General features: G+C 36.8%; 1 protein-coding gene across 2 annotated transcripts in view; it reads left to right on the top strand.

Annotated features, from left to right (window-relative positions):
- LOC127963319 (proprotein convertase subtilisin/kexin type 5) overlaps window positions 1-13756 on the top strand; it is a 46821-nt gene extending 33065 nt beyond the window's left edge. The window contains exons 14-21 of one of the 2 annotated variants that reach the window (XM_052563168.1): window positions 512-637; window positions 726-828; window positions 5986-6179; window positions 6265-6349; window positions 7872-7975; window positions 10280-10418; window positions 10508-10623; window positions 11622-13756. In XM_052563168.1, coding sequence (XP_052419128.1) covers window positions 512-637; window positions 726-828; window positions 5986-6179; window positions 6265-6349; window positions 7872-7975; window positions 10280-10418; window positions 10508-10623; window positions 11622-11737 — 983 coding nt within the window. In that variant the 3' untranslated portion in view covers window positions 11738-13756. The remainder of the gene's footprint in view (window positions 1-511; window positions 638-725; window positions 829-5985; window positions 6180-6264; window positions 6350-7871; window positions 7976-10279; window positions 10419-10507; window positions 10624-11621) is intronic. The other variant, XM_052563169.1, reaches the window with a different exon arrangement.
- The last annotated feature ends 234 nt before the right edge of the window (window positions 13757-13990 follow it).

Below are 13990 nucleotides of genomic sequence, written 5' to 3'. Positions count from 1 at the left end.
GATATTCGTGGAAACATCTTGGTTGTGTAATGTTGCTTACCTATATCTATATAATATATTATAAAAAATACATTATCAGTCATAAATGTAATAAAAACACAACCGTTCTTGCGTGGAAATATTTGTTGGCCAAGTTTCAGTGCTTCCCTAGTTATTTTTGTTATTGATGTATTATTCAGGCTTATTGTATGATTGGGCAAGTAAAATTCTCTCTCACTTGACGTCAAAACAGACCAGTTCAGAATCGGCCGATCATGCAGAAAAACGACTAATTCCAGACCCCGGCCAGTCGATCAGTGCATCTATAGATTTAATGTGTAGCATCTATATAAAACTAAGGAATTGTATCTGCTGTAATCCTACTTTTGTTTCATCAGTCATTGTTTAGTTTAAGAACTGATACTGGGATACTAGTGAATAACCATTTCCATTTGGCAAGGCTGAGAAATATTAGTTGTATGAATTAGGGTTTAATTTTATTGCACATCATCTGACTTGTGATTCATTCCAGGTAAGCTGAAAGAGTGGTCTCTGGTACTTTATGGCACCTCCGTGCATCCGTACTCGTTCCGCAGTGACAAGCCCCGCTCAGTGGCAGAGCCTCAGCCGGATGACGAGTACAGTGAGGAGTATGTGGGTAAGTACTCTTATTATATTGTGCATCACTGAGTATTGTGATGTTCCATCACTGTGGAAACTGATCAGTTTCTGTTTCCTCACATAAGGCTCATGCCACCCTGAGTGTGGTGAGAACGGCTGTGAGGGTCCAGGGCCCCAGCAGTGCATCACCTGCCTCCACTATTTCCTCAAGTTCAAGAACAACACCAGGTACACAGCTTTACATAAAATCAGTACATCTTAACCATACTCGATTTGTGTGTGTGTGTGTGTTTGTAATTTAAACTACATTTTATAAACTTTTTATATATAACATAATGCCCCTTGTTTTTTTTTGGATGCATTAACTTATAGAAACAAATATTAAAAATGCATCTCATGTTGTAGAACCAATAGAAACAAAAATAAAATATGAAATTTCACACATCCATGCAGATTCTTTGTGCAGAGGTCAGTAGGTGTCTTAAAATATCTGATAGTTAATTCCAAATTTTTATGACATGACAAGGTTAGTTCAGATTGAACTAGAAATTAATTTATTAATTTAATAATGATATTTGTAAGTAATTAAATTGTGTAAAAGAAGTTTTATGCTTAAAATATTCTTAACCTGGAACATATTTAAAAGATGTGTTAAGACATTTTTAATCATTAAATTTGAACTTTGTATGTGAAAATATTTTTTTTGTTAAATATCAACTACTTTTCAAATGTTTCGGGGCAGTACAATTTTTATATTACAATAATACTTTTATTTAGCAAATATGCATTCGATTCATTATAAGTGACTTTTATAATGTTTATAGCATTTTAAATGTTACAAAAGATTTCCTTTTTTCAAAGAAATGCTGTTCTTTTGAATGGTGTTATTGAATTGTATCACTGTTTCCACAAAAATATAAAGCAGCACAACTGTTTTCAACATTGATGATCATAAGAAATCAAATCATCATAAAGCCCAGAGTTCACAAATATCTGTATAATAGAACTATGTTTAATCAGGTCCTGAATTTCAGTGTGTGATTGTGCATAGGCTATATCGTATAGTTTTACTCATTCCAATTGCTTTTGACTTTAAAATGATAGATATTCACACATTTATTCAATAGCCTGTAGAATGTAGGTTAAATGAGTAAATAAGTCCACACAGACTATCAGATCAAATCAGTTATTTGAAAAGAGCGTGCCTGATACAGCTGTACCGTGTCTTCTCTCTTTGACTTTCTCTTAAAACGGTTTCACATCGGTGCATCTCTGCACTAAAGAGCTGCTGCACCCTGCGATACAAGACATTCGATCGTGTTTTAGTACAGTTGACAGAATTGTCACTTGCCTAATAGGTTCATTGTTGCACCTTCACAAAAATGTATTATCTTTTTAAGCCATTTGGTACCCGAGCGCTCCAGAGGCAGTGTGCGGTCACGTCCAAAGCACGCTTGTGTGTATATAAAGCCGCCTTGGGAGTACCAACTTGAGTTTGGTCCCAAGCAAGCTCAGTAGAACCCTGAACGGGCCTCAAACATATCCCCAAGTCCGGCCCTTGTCCAACAGCTTATCAGAATTACCGGCCCGAGTCCAACTGGAGCCAGCGTCTTTTTTTCTCTTTCTCTCTTTTCCATCACACAGCTGCAGTTGTAGCCATTAAAATAGTTCAGTTTAGTTTTTTTAATGGCACAGTGGTTATATTAATTTACGTTTCTTTATTAAAGAGCCACACAGATGGGAAATCAAAAATTACCTGTATTATAGTGTATGATGTAGCTGTCCATCAGTGTAAACAATGTGTAATTAAACCAAAAAGTACACGATTTATAAAGTTATTGGCTTCTAAAGTAAGGAGTCGACTCTGAATCGCTGAAACGAGTCGTTATAGATTTCAAATCTTTGCCCATCTCTATGTACGTCACTAGGAACACTTTGCATAATAATCTCCGCCTACCGTGTTGGGAGAAACAAAACTCTGACCTGCCCCCATCCCCCCCCCCCCCACACACACAGACGCTCTGGTTGGTGTGAGAGCATCATGTCAAGGAGACAGTGTGTTTTTAATTGTAAAGGCAAGTTTGTTTTATTTTCACTGCCAAAGAATGAAGATCAGAAGAACCAATGGCTAAAATTCATTTTTATCACAATAACAGAGCAGTACAACAAATCCCTTTTGTTGTGTTCACAACATTTCACTGATGACTGCTTTTCTAATCTCCGTGAGTACAGCGGGATTTTCAAAGCGTTTGGCCATAAAAGAGGGTTCATTACCAACTTTATTTAGACCAACAAGCATCTCCGAATCACAACGCGAAGTACGATTATGAAGTTATGTGTTTGTTTTCTCCCGAGCATCTTATCAGTTTGTGTGCTGTCTGCAGCCTTTGTCTGCGCTGACCTTCATTTACAAACATGTCATTAAAATGAAGTGTAATAAGTGCTGCTAACAGATATTCTGTGATAAAGTAACGTTAATCGCGCTATTCAGATTCAAACTGAAGCGCGCGGCTTGAATACGCACAAACAGAAGAAAAAGCAGCGAGACTGTTCAAGTTTTTTATTTTACTGTTTGCTTCGCGATGAGAGGAATAAGACATAATTTACCCCAAAAAGATGCTAACGCATTGTTTACCGTGAAGTTGTGTGCGGAACAACCAATCAAAACTATGTTAGTTGACCAATCAGAACACAGTATGCTACTGAAAGGTGGGGTTTAAGGAAACTGAATCATTTGAACAGCTTCGCGCGAACTGTTTGGGGATTTCTGAGAATTGAGGTAATTTTAAAATGATATTTTGACAAAATGACAATGTTTTTTAACCTTGGATGGATTTAAACCTATTGTACAGGACTTATAAACAGTGATAGGAAGCTTAGAATTTTCATCTTACTGGCTCTTTAAGTTAATTTAGAAATATGCTTGGAACATTTATTGTTTGTTAAAGTAGCCCAACGACCAAGTGGCCAGCGGCAGACTTGATCAATTTAGCCTTCACAAATCATCACCACTCGACTAAAATAAAATCTATATATAAAATACTTAAAAAAGCATATCAAAGTGTTAGTTTAAATATTGAACCTATATAAATGTGTCCTATGCATATCCAATCATTTGTACGGAGAGCAGGCGCTAAAGTGCGCTCTGTAGTACTTGGAGTCGCCAGCACAATCACTTGCAATTTTTTGCCGTATAACAGTGGAAACACCAATTAGTTTTGCTCATAAAGTTAAGAGTAATACATCATTCTAGACTGTTAATGGTGCACTTACAATATCAGCATACGTTGTTGGTTTTTTATTTTTTTAGAAAACAAATGGTGCGCTTTCTACTGTCTCGGTCATGAGCAGAAGCGCTTCACAAAAATGAACCGAAACACAGCGAATATACTATTTCCCCTGGCCCCGACACGTTCATCATGGTAATTACTTGCTGGGGTTTTGAAAGCTTTATTGCGTGAGCTTTAACGGGGAACTCTTCCAGCACTCGCTGCTGTTGCTGGACACTTATCAAAGTCGAGCCACTCTTGACAGTTGCGGTAGGTCTTGTTTTGTTTCCACTAGCATGGCAAATCCATTTCATCTCCATAATAATTGATGGATCTCTAAAATAAACAAATAAGGAGGAAGCCTAAACCAAGCCTGATGCCTGGTCTGGTTCTGAGCTTTAACCTGAAAATTTTCCCAAAATCGTAAATAAGTCGGAGCCTGTCGGGCTCGGGCTGAAGTGCAAGGCTCTAAAGCGCAGCTTGTTGCATTGTAAGTGGCAAAAATACACACAAAATGATGTTAAAATGGCCATCCTGGCGGGTATCCTCATAAGCACTGTCTGTTTTTTCTAAAGCGAATGTAAACTGTTGCAAAAGAGTAAAGTTTCCAAAATGAAATTCGAGTTCTTATTCTAACTGAGTTCGATGATAATATTCAGTGATGTGATATGTTTTCTGTGTGGAGTAACATCTGGCGCAGTTGCAGCTGGTACTTATTACTGAAACAAGAATGCAAACAATAGCATTAATAGTCGTTAATTTTAGTTAATCCACTGAGGTCTAAGGGTATTTTTGGGGCCTGGAGAAGTTTTGTCATGCCCTGATATTTGTGCTTTTTTCAGTTGCTTATAAACATCTAAATGGCTAAAGTCTAATCTCACTGTAATCAGCACAAACTGGGCTATAACAATATGTGAGCAGTATGTATATACATGATTGTGTTTTTGAGTAAACAATGTTTATGTGTGGTTAGTAAAAAACTAAAAATGTTTAATCACTTGAATAAGGCAATAAAACACATACAGAACATTGGTTTCCTTTCTAAATTATGTGAAAATCATCTTGTTTACTCAATATAAAACAATATATTGATTTACATTTTCTAAGACACTTTTTGTTGGTAAAAGTCATATGTGAGTAGGCGTCGACTATCATGAATATCATTGTTATTTACACCTGAGAAGACAAAGGCCAGCATAATGAGCTGCATAATGAGCTGCATAATGAGCCTCTCAGTCAGCTGTGTCACTGAGAGGGAGGAGTTACAAGAAAGAATGTGGGGACAAAATAAATGTATATGATTTTATGTTTGTAGTTTATTAAGAATATATATTTAATTATCCCACAAAATAATTTAAAATCTGCTATGATAATTTGAACAGATTTTTATCTTATTGTAAAATAATGGAACATTAGGAGAGCAGCATGAATACATGAGTACATTTCTAAGAGCTTGGTACATTTGTCACTGACCCACATATCTTTGGATTGAAACTCAAACCAGTATTGAATATCCATGTATTCATTTGTCTGGTATGTAACCTTGAATAATGAACTGTGTAATATACAGCCAGGCAGTCATTATTGCAAAATAACCTCTGGGAGTGAAGACCCCAACATGAAGCATTGCATGTATTGCGTAACATAATTAGAGCTTCTAAAGAACTGAGAAAGTTTTTAATGCTTTCACAGAAAGGTTGTATTACTGAAAATATTTTTTTTTGTGTGTGTGTGTGTTATTGTTATTGAAAATAATTTGACTTGTAGTCAAAAGATTAATTTTCTCCTATAAAACACTAAAGCACAGCCGTGTGTCTGTGTGCCCCTGCTAATATCTCATATCTATCCAGACACTCTGTGTGTGTGTGTGTGTGTGTGTGTGTCTGTGTGCACGTGTCATGATAACATTTATAGATTTTGTGTTCTCTGGCATCCCGGTTACACAAGCTGTGCTCAAATCTGGGGCTGATGGCTTTCTCAGACCCTGACTTTTGCCTTTGTTTCCTGGTGAAAGTCTTCCTTCACAGATGTAGATTTTTCTGGTCTCATGTGGCTCTTCCTGTCTGTGTCTGTCTCTCTCCGTTTCTCTTTCCACCTCCGTCCGTCTGTCTCTCAGGATGTGTGTACCTGAGTGTCCGACCGGCTTTTTCCGTGACGATAAGAAGCGCTGTAAGAAGTGCTCTCCGCTGTGCGAGTCTTGCATGGGCAGCCGCAGCGATCAGTGCTCAGCCTGCCGCCCGGGACTGTACCTCGTGGAGGGAGGAAACAACTGCATCAGCTCCTGTCCTGACGGCTTCTACCTGGACCTGGGCAAGTCACACTTCATCTCGCTTCAGAAAACCCCACATACTGATTGTTGTTGAATTTGAGACCTCATGTGGCTGTTCTCTCGCAGACTCCACCATGTGCCGGAAATGCCGAGAGAATTGCAAGAAATGCACGTCTGCAAACATCTGCACAGAATGCCAGACTGGTCTCAGGTAATTCAGCCCATAGCAAGTACGGTATTCCACCTCCTAAAGGTTTTTTTTTGGCCAGTAAGTGAAATGCAGACAGAATCTTGGACTAAAATTACTGATACTTTCCTATATTGGGCTTTCAAAATAAAGCCACGCTGGCTAAATGCTGAATTATCACTGGAAACATCCTGTTACACACGGTGTAGTCGTTGGGTTCAGATGTATGTTGAAATACTGTCTCTAGAGAGCGATTTGGCTTGAGCTTTTCCTACTCCTCTCTGACGTTCGATAAAGAGGTGGAAAAAACAGACAGAGAGAAGAAAAACAGGTCATGGCACAAAATCTGGAGTAATGCGCTGCAGCTGCTCTGTGAATGGCTTTGAAATATTCTCTGAATACACGTAAAGGTTTTTCGCCCACTCATCTGGACTTTTAATCCGTCGTTGTTGATCTTCTTAGACTTGTTTAGACTACAGAAGGTATGAAGGAGAATGGCAAGGCAAAAACGCAGATGAGATGAATTTTTCAGCCTGCAGTTTCTCTCGGTTTAAGGTTGCAATTACAGTCTTTGTTGTTATTCATATGGCTAATCATTCATTGCTGTTTTGGGGAAACTTTATTAGTCTAGATGGTATGAGTTTAGATGGTAGCCCTTTCCTATGGGAAAATGTAATTGTGATTAAAAAACATCTGTACACCAATCATTTTGAGAGGTATTTCCTCAAATATTAAAGCTGCTATTTTAGCAACCATTTATTTTTGAAATGTTGAAACTGGCAACTGAATATGTTCATTTAGTCAAATTAATTAAAATAAAAAAAAATAAAAATTAATAAAAGTCTAACTAAGCCACACTTAAATTCCATAAGGGAAAAAAAAAAAAATCGGTAAAATTATAACTGAATTTTCTTGAGTGTTTACATTTTGACGCCATTTAATTTGCCTGATTGTTCCATTCATTTGCAATTTAAAAGGTTTATTGTTATTATTATATTTTACTCACAAATAGCAGTTTCTACCCAAAATATAATAAAATATTTTTGAGCTTGATTTTTTTTTTTTTTTATTCAAACCTTCCAAATGTCTTCATAAATCAAGGTTCTCCAAGACCTCGGGAATCCTGGTTCTTGAAATGGTGTTTGTAGACGAAATCGAAAATAAAGCCAGTTTACAGTCTTGATTTTTGTTAAGGTTTTATCAAATTTTATTGCTTGTTTTGTCTTATTTAAAGTAATTTTAAGTCATCTTGTCGCCCTCTTGGAGGTTTGCCGAGGCCCCCAGTGGGTCCCAGGTCCCTGGATGAAAGCCAGTGCCTAAATATTTAGTTTTTTTAGCTCCACCTGCTTCCACCATTATTATTATTCTGCACAACCAACAATGATAATGTACATTTTCAGGGGTTTTTACTTTGTAAATTCACAGTTTTTTCCCTTGGTATTCCCTGGCGCCTGTTTTTAATGCACCTCAGTTTTTTCATTGAACCCTATTGAATAATTCCCTCTCCATCTGTCTCTCTCTCTCTCTCTCTCTGTCTTTCTGCTAGTCTACAGGGGAATAAGTGTCAGCTGAGCTGTGAACCTGGCACCTATTATAATGGGCACAGACGAGCATGTGAAAAGTGCCACTCAACTTGTGCCACCTGTGCAGGTAAACACCTGTATTTATGGTACTTTATTTTCCATTTGGGTTTGCATTATGATCTTTTGCTTAAAACCCATTTCTAAAATATAACTTCCAGTAGTTGTTTTCTATATTCTTTTGAAGAGAACACTGTTTGGCTATCCCTTTTTGTATCTTATTTATTCATTTATTTTTATGGTAATGTAAACACACATTTAAGTTTGAAATTTGCATCCAAAAATGAAAAGAGGATATAATCATCCTGGGAACAAAAAAAAAATGCACTGTATAATGTCATTTTGAAGTTCTAGACTTAGCAAGACTGTGAAGTGCCTTCTGAGACTATTACATCAGCATTGTTCTCTCCAGCGTCCAGAAATGGTAGCTAATTACTAAGGCTTTACAGAACAACCAGTGCTTTGCTTCTGAATATAGTTTATCCAGCACAGTTACTGTTGCTAGCTCAGATTCTGTCCCAGATTTTAACCACAGATTTTAAGTCTTTATTGTAACGACTCACTCATAATTGTCAAAGAATCACTGGTCACAAAAAGCTTTTCTGTTCAAGTCACTAGGATGAATTAAAGTTCTTCCTAGATGTGTAATAGTTGGGTAATTAAAGTAATAAACACCATTGTAAATGCCCTTTAGAGTCAACTCTCAATCCAAGGAAGCACATTTTCACCAAATAAGAAAAAAAAGCTCATGTTTTGGTAAAATAAGTCACAATTATGATGCGTTTTGAAATGTAAAGTTATTAAATTTAGGTTAAATTCAAATCTTAAAATTTCCATTTTATTATGACCTTGCATTTGAGTTAGAATGCTAATGCTAATTATTAATGATCATTTATAGGATAATTTATCGAGACATTCTGTTTATTCTTTAATATTATTGTACTCGTTCATTCGGGTGTTTATGTCGGCCGTTAGCATATTTTATGGTCACATTCTTGTCAGTCTTGGTCAGTCTTGGTCAATCTCAAAGATGAATCTAAGAGTAAAAGATGCATACCTGACCTTAGAAAAAAGTGATAGAGTGATGAGACACACAACACACTACAGGCTCTCTGGCTACAGAACCACCCCGATCTTCTTGCAAGATTTCCTTAAGTACTCAGCCCAAGACAAAAATCCCCCGAAATGGAGAAAGGAACTGACAGTTTGAATTTTTATTGATCAAAGTAACACCTTTTAGGACATACAGTAATTTGCATGAAGACAGTGAGACCCTTTACAGTCAAACGACATCAAACACATGAACAGTTGCATTGTTATTAACTCTGATTAAGAACAGTGGTTTCTGTGATCTCTGAAGTGTCCTATGTTTAGATGGAAATTTGGAGAGAGAGGGGGAGAGTGAGTGAGTGAGTGAGTGAGTGAAGGAAGTGGATAGATGAGAAGGACAGTTCTCTCACATCTTCTCTCAGTGAGATGTGGAAACAGATGTCTGTATTTGAAAACACTGTGCGTATTGTCTGTCTCAAAAGATCAAAGCGTCTGAGGCTCTGTAATTCTTACAACGTCATAATTCTGAGATGAAATAATTAATTTAATAAGTTAATAAATCGCCTTGCGTGATTCATTTTAACTCTCTCCTCCCATACATTTTGCGTCTGAAGGGCAAACTCCTACAAATGCATATTGAATAAAGTCCACGCCTTTTCAGCACCAATTCTTCGCTTTATAAAATCCTGACAGTATTATTTTAAGACTGGCGCTGGTGATAGCTGTTATGATATTAACATATTTCTTAATCATTTATGAATTTTTGTCCATTTTGATTTCAGTTTTACCCATCTCTTCTTTTTGTCATACCTTTTGACTTGTCACTTTCAACTTCATCACATAATTGACTTACTTGTGGTCATACTTGTGTTGGGGTATGTCATAGCTTTTGTTATAATTTTGACAATCTATGTTAATTTCAGCTTTATCACATAACCGTGACTTAATGTGTCAATTCTGTCATAATTTTGACTTTTCAGTTATAACTTTATCAAAATTGTGACTCAGTTTTGACTTATACAAACATAAATCAGTATGAGATCTATAGCATATGGCAGAAATGTGCTTCCATATAAACGTCTCAGCTCAGGGAATTAATTCGTTTTAACATTAGCTCCCATCCATAATGATGTGTACCTTTTAAAATTAGTTTCACAACAAGTTATTTGTGTTTTTGTAAACGATACACTCGTGTCAGTGGCTTCCAAGCATTTTCAGAGGAAACCCTTTCCGGAAGAATGTCTCTGTGTGTACATTCCAAAGGTTATTCCAAGTTATTTGTGGTCTGTCTTTTTGGGAACATGATGGTATTCCCTGTGCTCAGGAACTGGCATGGAAGCGTGTAATGTGTGCGCTCTGGGCTATTACTTTGAGGAGTGGCGCTGCGTCTCCAGCTGCAGTGTGGGATATTACTTGGCAGAACAAACAGCAGACAACGGAGATGTCCAGAAGTCCTGTAAAAAGTCAGTATTTCACTACTAAATGTGACATCCGAGAAAGTGTTTACATTTAAAGCTGTAGCGAAGCGTAACGGCTGTGATTGTGCCTGCAGGTGTGATCATAGCTGCTACGCCTGCGCAGGTCCGGGCGAGAGGAACTGCAGCACCTGCGTGAGCGGCTACAACCTGGAAAACGGCGTGTGTGTCATCAGCACCATCTGCAAAGATGGTGAGTACTGTAGAGTCAACCCGGCTAGCTTTGTCTTTAAACCAGTTTCTGATCTGAATCTTAGAAAATATTTAGTTTTTGCATGGGGTTGAATCATGGTCTGTTTGTTTTGTTTCTCTAATGTTGGAAAGATGTGTCCAGATTACATTTCATCCCAAAATAACAAGAAAATTATATTTTGCAAATACTTGATTGGTTTACTTAATGTTTGGGGTCAATGCATATGTTTTTACAAGTCAATTATGCCAATCGTGGCTACATTTATTTGATCAAAAAAGCAGTATAATTAATATTGTAAAAAATAATTACAATTTAAAAGAACAGTTTTCTATTTGAATATATTTTTAAAATCTAAACTTATTACTGAGATGAAAAGCTAAATTTCAGTTCAAGTCTTCATTGTCATATTATACTTCAGAAATGCTGGTTTTCTGCCTTAAGAAAGATTTAATATTGATAATAATAGTAACAATGATGTACAAATTCCTTGTAATATAAAATAAATATAAAAAATGTATGCAAAATATTAATAAATAAAAAAAATAAAAAATAAAAAAAATCTGATTTTGAGGTGAAATGTGTCCAGATATTTCAGGCCGATTTATTCTCTAAATATTAATTTGGGGACCCTTGAGTTCAATATGGACTACATTTTAACAGAAGAGTGCAATGTCTGCTTTTTCTAGCAAATGAAAATAAAGTTACACTGTCAGCCTGTGACACTGTAAAAAAAGGTTTCTTTTGAACGCTTTCTAAATGTTTGTTTTCCTTTTCTTCCCGATGATCTTTCCTTCAAATCTTTTTATCCTGGATTCCAATCACACCTGGATATCCTCCTCCGTCGACCAATCAACTGGATTATAAAAAAATAAACAAACCCAACAAAACAACATTTGCCCGTCATCTCTCACTGTGGCCTGATCTGCATCATTTCCTGTCCGCTGCCCAATCGCGTGCTGTCTCTCTGCTCCTCTCTCCTCTTCCTGCTCTCTGGAAAGCAAATGAAGAATCATGGGCGGAGGGAAGCTTCTGTGTGCTAGTGAAAAAGAACAATCTGTGCCAGAGGAAGGTTCTGCAGCAGCTCTGCTGTAGAACATGTTCTCAAAAGGGCTGAAGGAACTTTTCCGGCCCCACTTGCCACTCACGTTCCGCTAATTTATATTCCAGTTGGGTACCTCGAAAATGGGACTACATCGTGAGGTTTCCCGATGCCAGAACTACAACAAACCTACCTTTATCTCTGTGTGTCTGTATGTGTGTGTGAATGCGAGTGTGTCGACAGAAGCTGTCAGGGTGGTGCGACTGGGATCAGTAATAAACAGCAAATCATACATGTCAGTATTTTGTGACCAAAGCATGGATGCCAAATTTTTTTACCTTTTTCTTCGTTCTGGGTCCAAGAGAAGAATTTGGAGCGACATGCTGAGCGTTGAAGCGGCGGTTCTTTATTTTTCCACAGTTTCACGCATGATGACGACAACAATGATCAAAGCCAGTTTGTGCATATTCTGAAATAAAACGCACTCAGAGAACCTCTGCAAGACCTCTGTGAGCAAAGGGACGAATAAACCATAGCACAGGTTCATCCACTGACCCTCATAACTGCGGTCAAATCAATAGTTGACTCCGGAGTTACAAGGTACAATAAGTACTTCCTGAAGCGATAAGTTTTGTACTAACACTAACGACCTGCCGTTTCGCCGAGCAAATAAGATGAATGCGTCACGTCAGGTGGTCTCACTGTTCAGAAATTCTTCACCTCAGGCTCATATCTCATACCTGTTTTTGTGTGCATGTGTGCGTGACTGTTTTTGTGTTTCATCAACATTGCATAAGTGGAAAAATAGGTTTTCGTCAAACTTAAACATAAATAAGTGATCCCTGAAGAATCGAATAGTTGACTGGGTTGAAGCACAGGTTTTAGTCGTGGTAGCTAAATGAGGTTTGAAACGCGTTTAATTCATTTGATCTCATAAGGCCATCGTTTATTTTTAAAACAAATCCCTAAGCGTGTATTTTTATATCTCGCCATTTCAAAAGACAACTCTACAATATTGAAATTATGCATGTGAAATAAGGAACTTTATTTACAGCCCAGTGTCCATTTCAGCCGCTTTCCTCTGGAACTATTTATATTTTATTGATTCGTCTTGGAAATTAAATGTTAAACTGCTCGACTTTGAAATGGCCATCTAAAATAGTTCTTTATTCCAGGTCCTTGTGAAAGTAACAAGTCTGTGATTCACATACGTAACTGGTGCTATCGACATAATGGAGTTATTAGAGAATGTTTTTGAATTCACATTTCCAACAAATATTTATGAGTTCAAATCGAGTGTCTAGATTTTCGGTTGATCATAATGGCTGTATTTACTGTATGTCCCTATTGCAGTATTTTGGGAAACTGTAAAAATATTTGAGGGGAGTATATTACATTTTAATAAAGGTCAGAAACGAGGTGAAATGTTTAGTTATACTAATAGTACTACACAACACAAATTAGACTTCTACATTCATTAAGGACATGTTTGACCAATCCGCTTTTGCGCAATGTTAAGGGGATTTCTATGTCTTTTATTTATGAATGATGTGGTTTAAGGTGACGTAGCCTTTTATTTATGAAAAAGATTTATAAATGGTTATAGTTCAAGTGAATTGTGTTTTGTGGATGGGATTGTCCAACCACTTCATGCTAATTGTGTTTATTCATGACACAAAAAAAGTTGTAGTATGATTGTACGTTTTCTGCCAACTCAATTCATGCAACGTTACATAACTAATGTTATATAGGATTACGAGAATCAGTCTATGTTCAGATGTGTTACATTTACTCTGTTCTGGCAACGTTTTTTCTTAATGTATATATGTATTTTTATCACTGTTAACCTTAAATATATTTTGCACCCACGTTCAATTGAAATAAGGGGAAAATGGATGATCGAGTTTTCTAAAATTATTTTATATTTCTGTTTTTAGCCAACTGCCATGAACAGTTAGTCTAGATGATGAAGATGTGTTGTAGTTGGGGCCAAGAAAAATGTTTTATCATGTAGAGAAGACTGGACGAAACGAATGGTTTACTGATCTTTTTATTAATGAACTTTAAAATAAAAACAAGACTCAGAGATTAAAAGAGACTACTTTTGTTTACTCGTTTAAAGTCTGGGCTACTTTCTGAGAAGTCAGACTTTGTGGATAATTTGGGTGAAACAATGGCACAGCAGTGACACGACTCATATATAGAGTTCAGAAAGTCCTAGAGCTTTTTTGACTTGGATCCGTATTAGACTTGTGCGGGTTTTCGGTGATGCGATATATCACGGTAATGAATGTGCACAATATTGTTATTGTGGGCACTTCTAAATAC

Source organism: Carassius gibelio, chromosome B8, assembly GCF_023724105.1.
Source record: "Carassius gibelio isolate Cgi1373 ecotype wild population from Czech Republic chromosome B8, carGib1.2-hapl.c, whole genome shotgun sequence".
Lineage (NCBI taxonomy): Eukaryota > Metazoa > Chordata > Actinopteri > Cypriniformes > Cyprinidae > Carassius > Carassius gibelio.
This window is presented reverse-complemented; position numbering and strand designations above follow the sequence as displayed.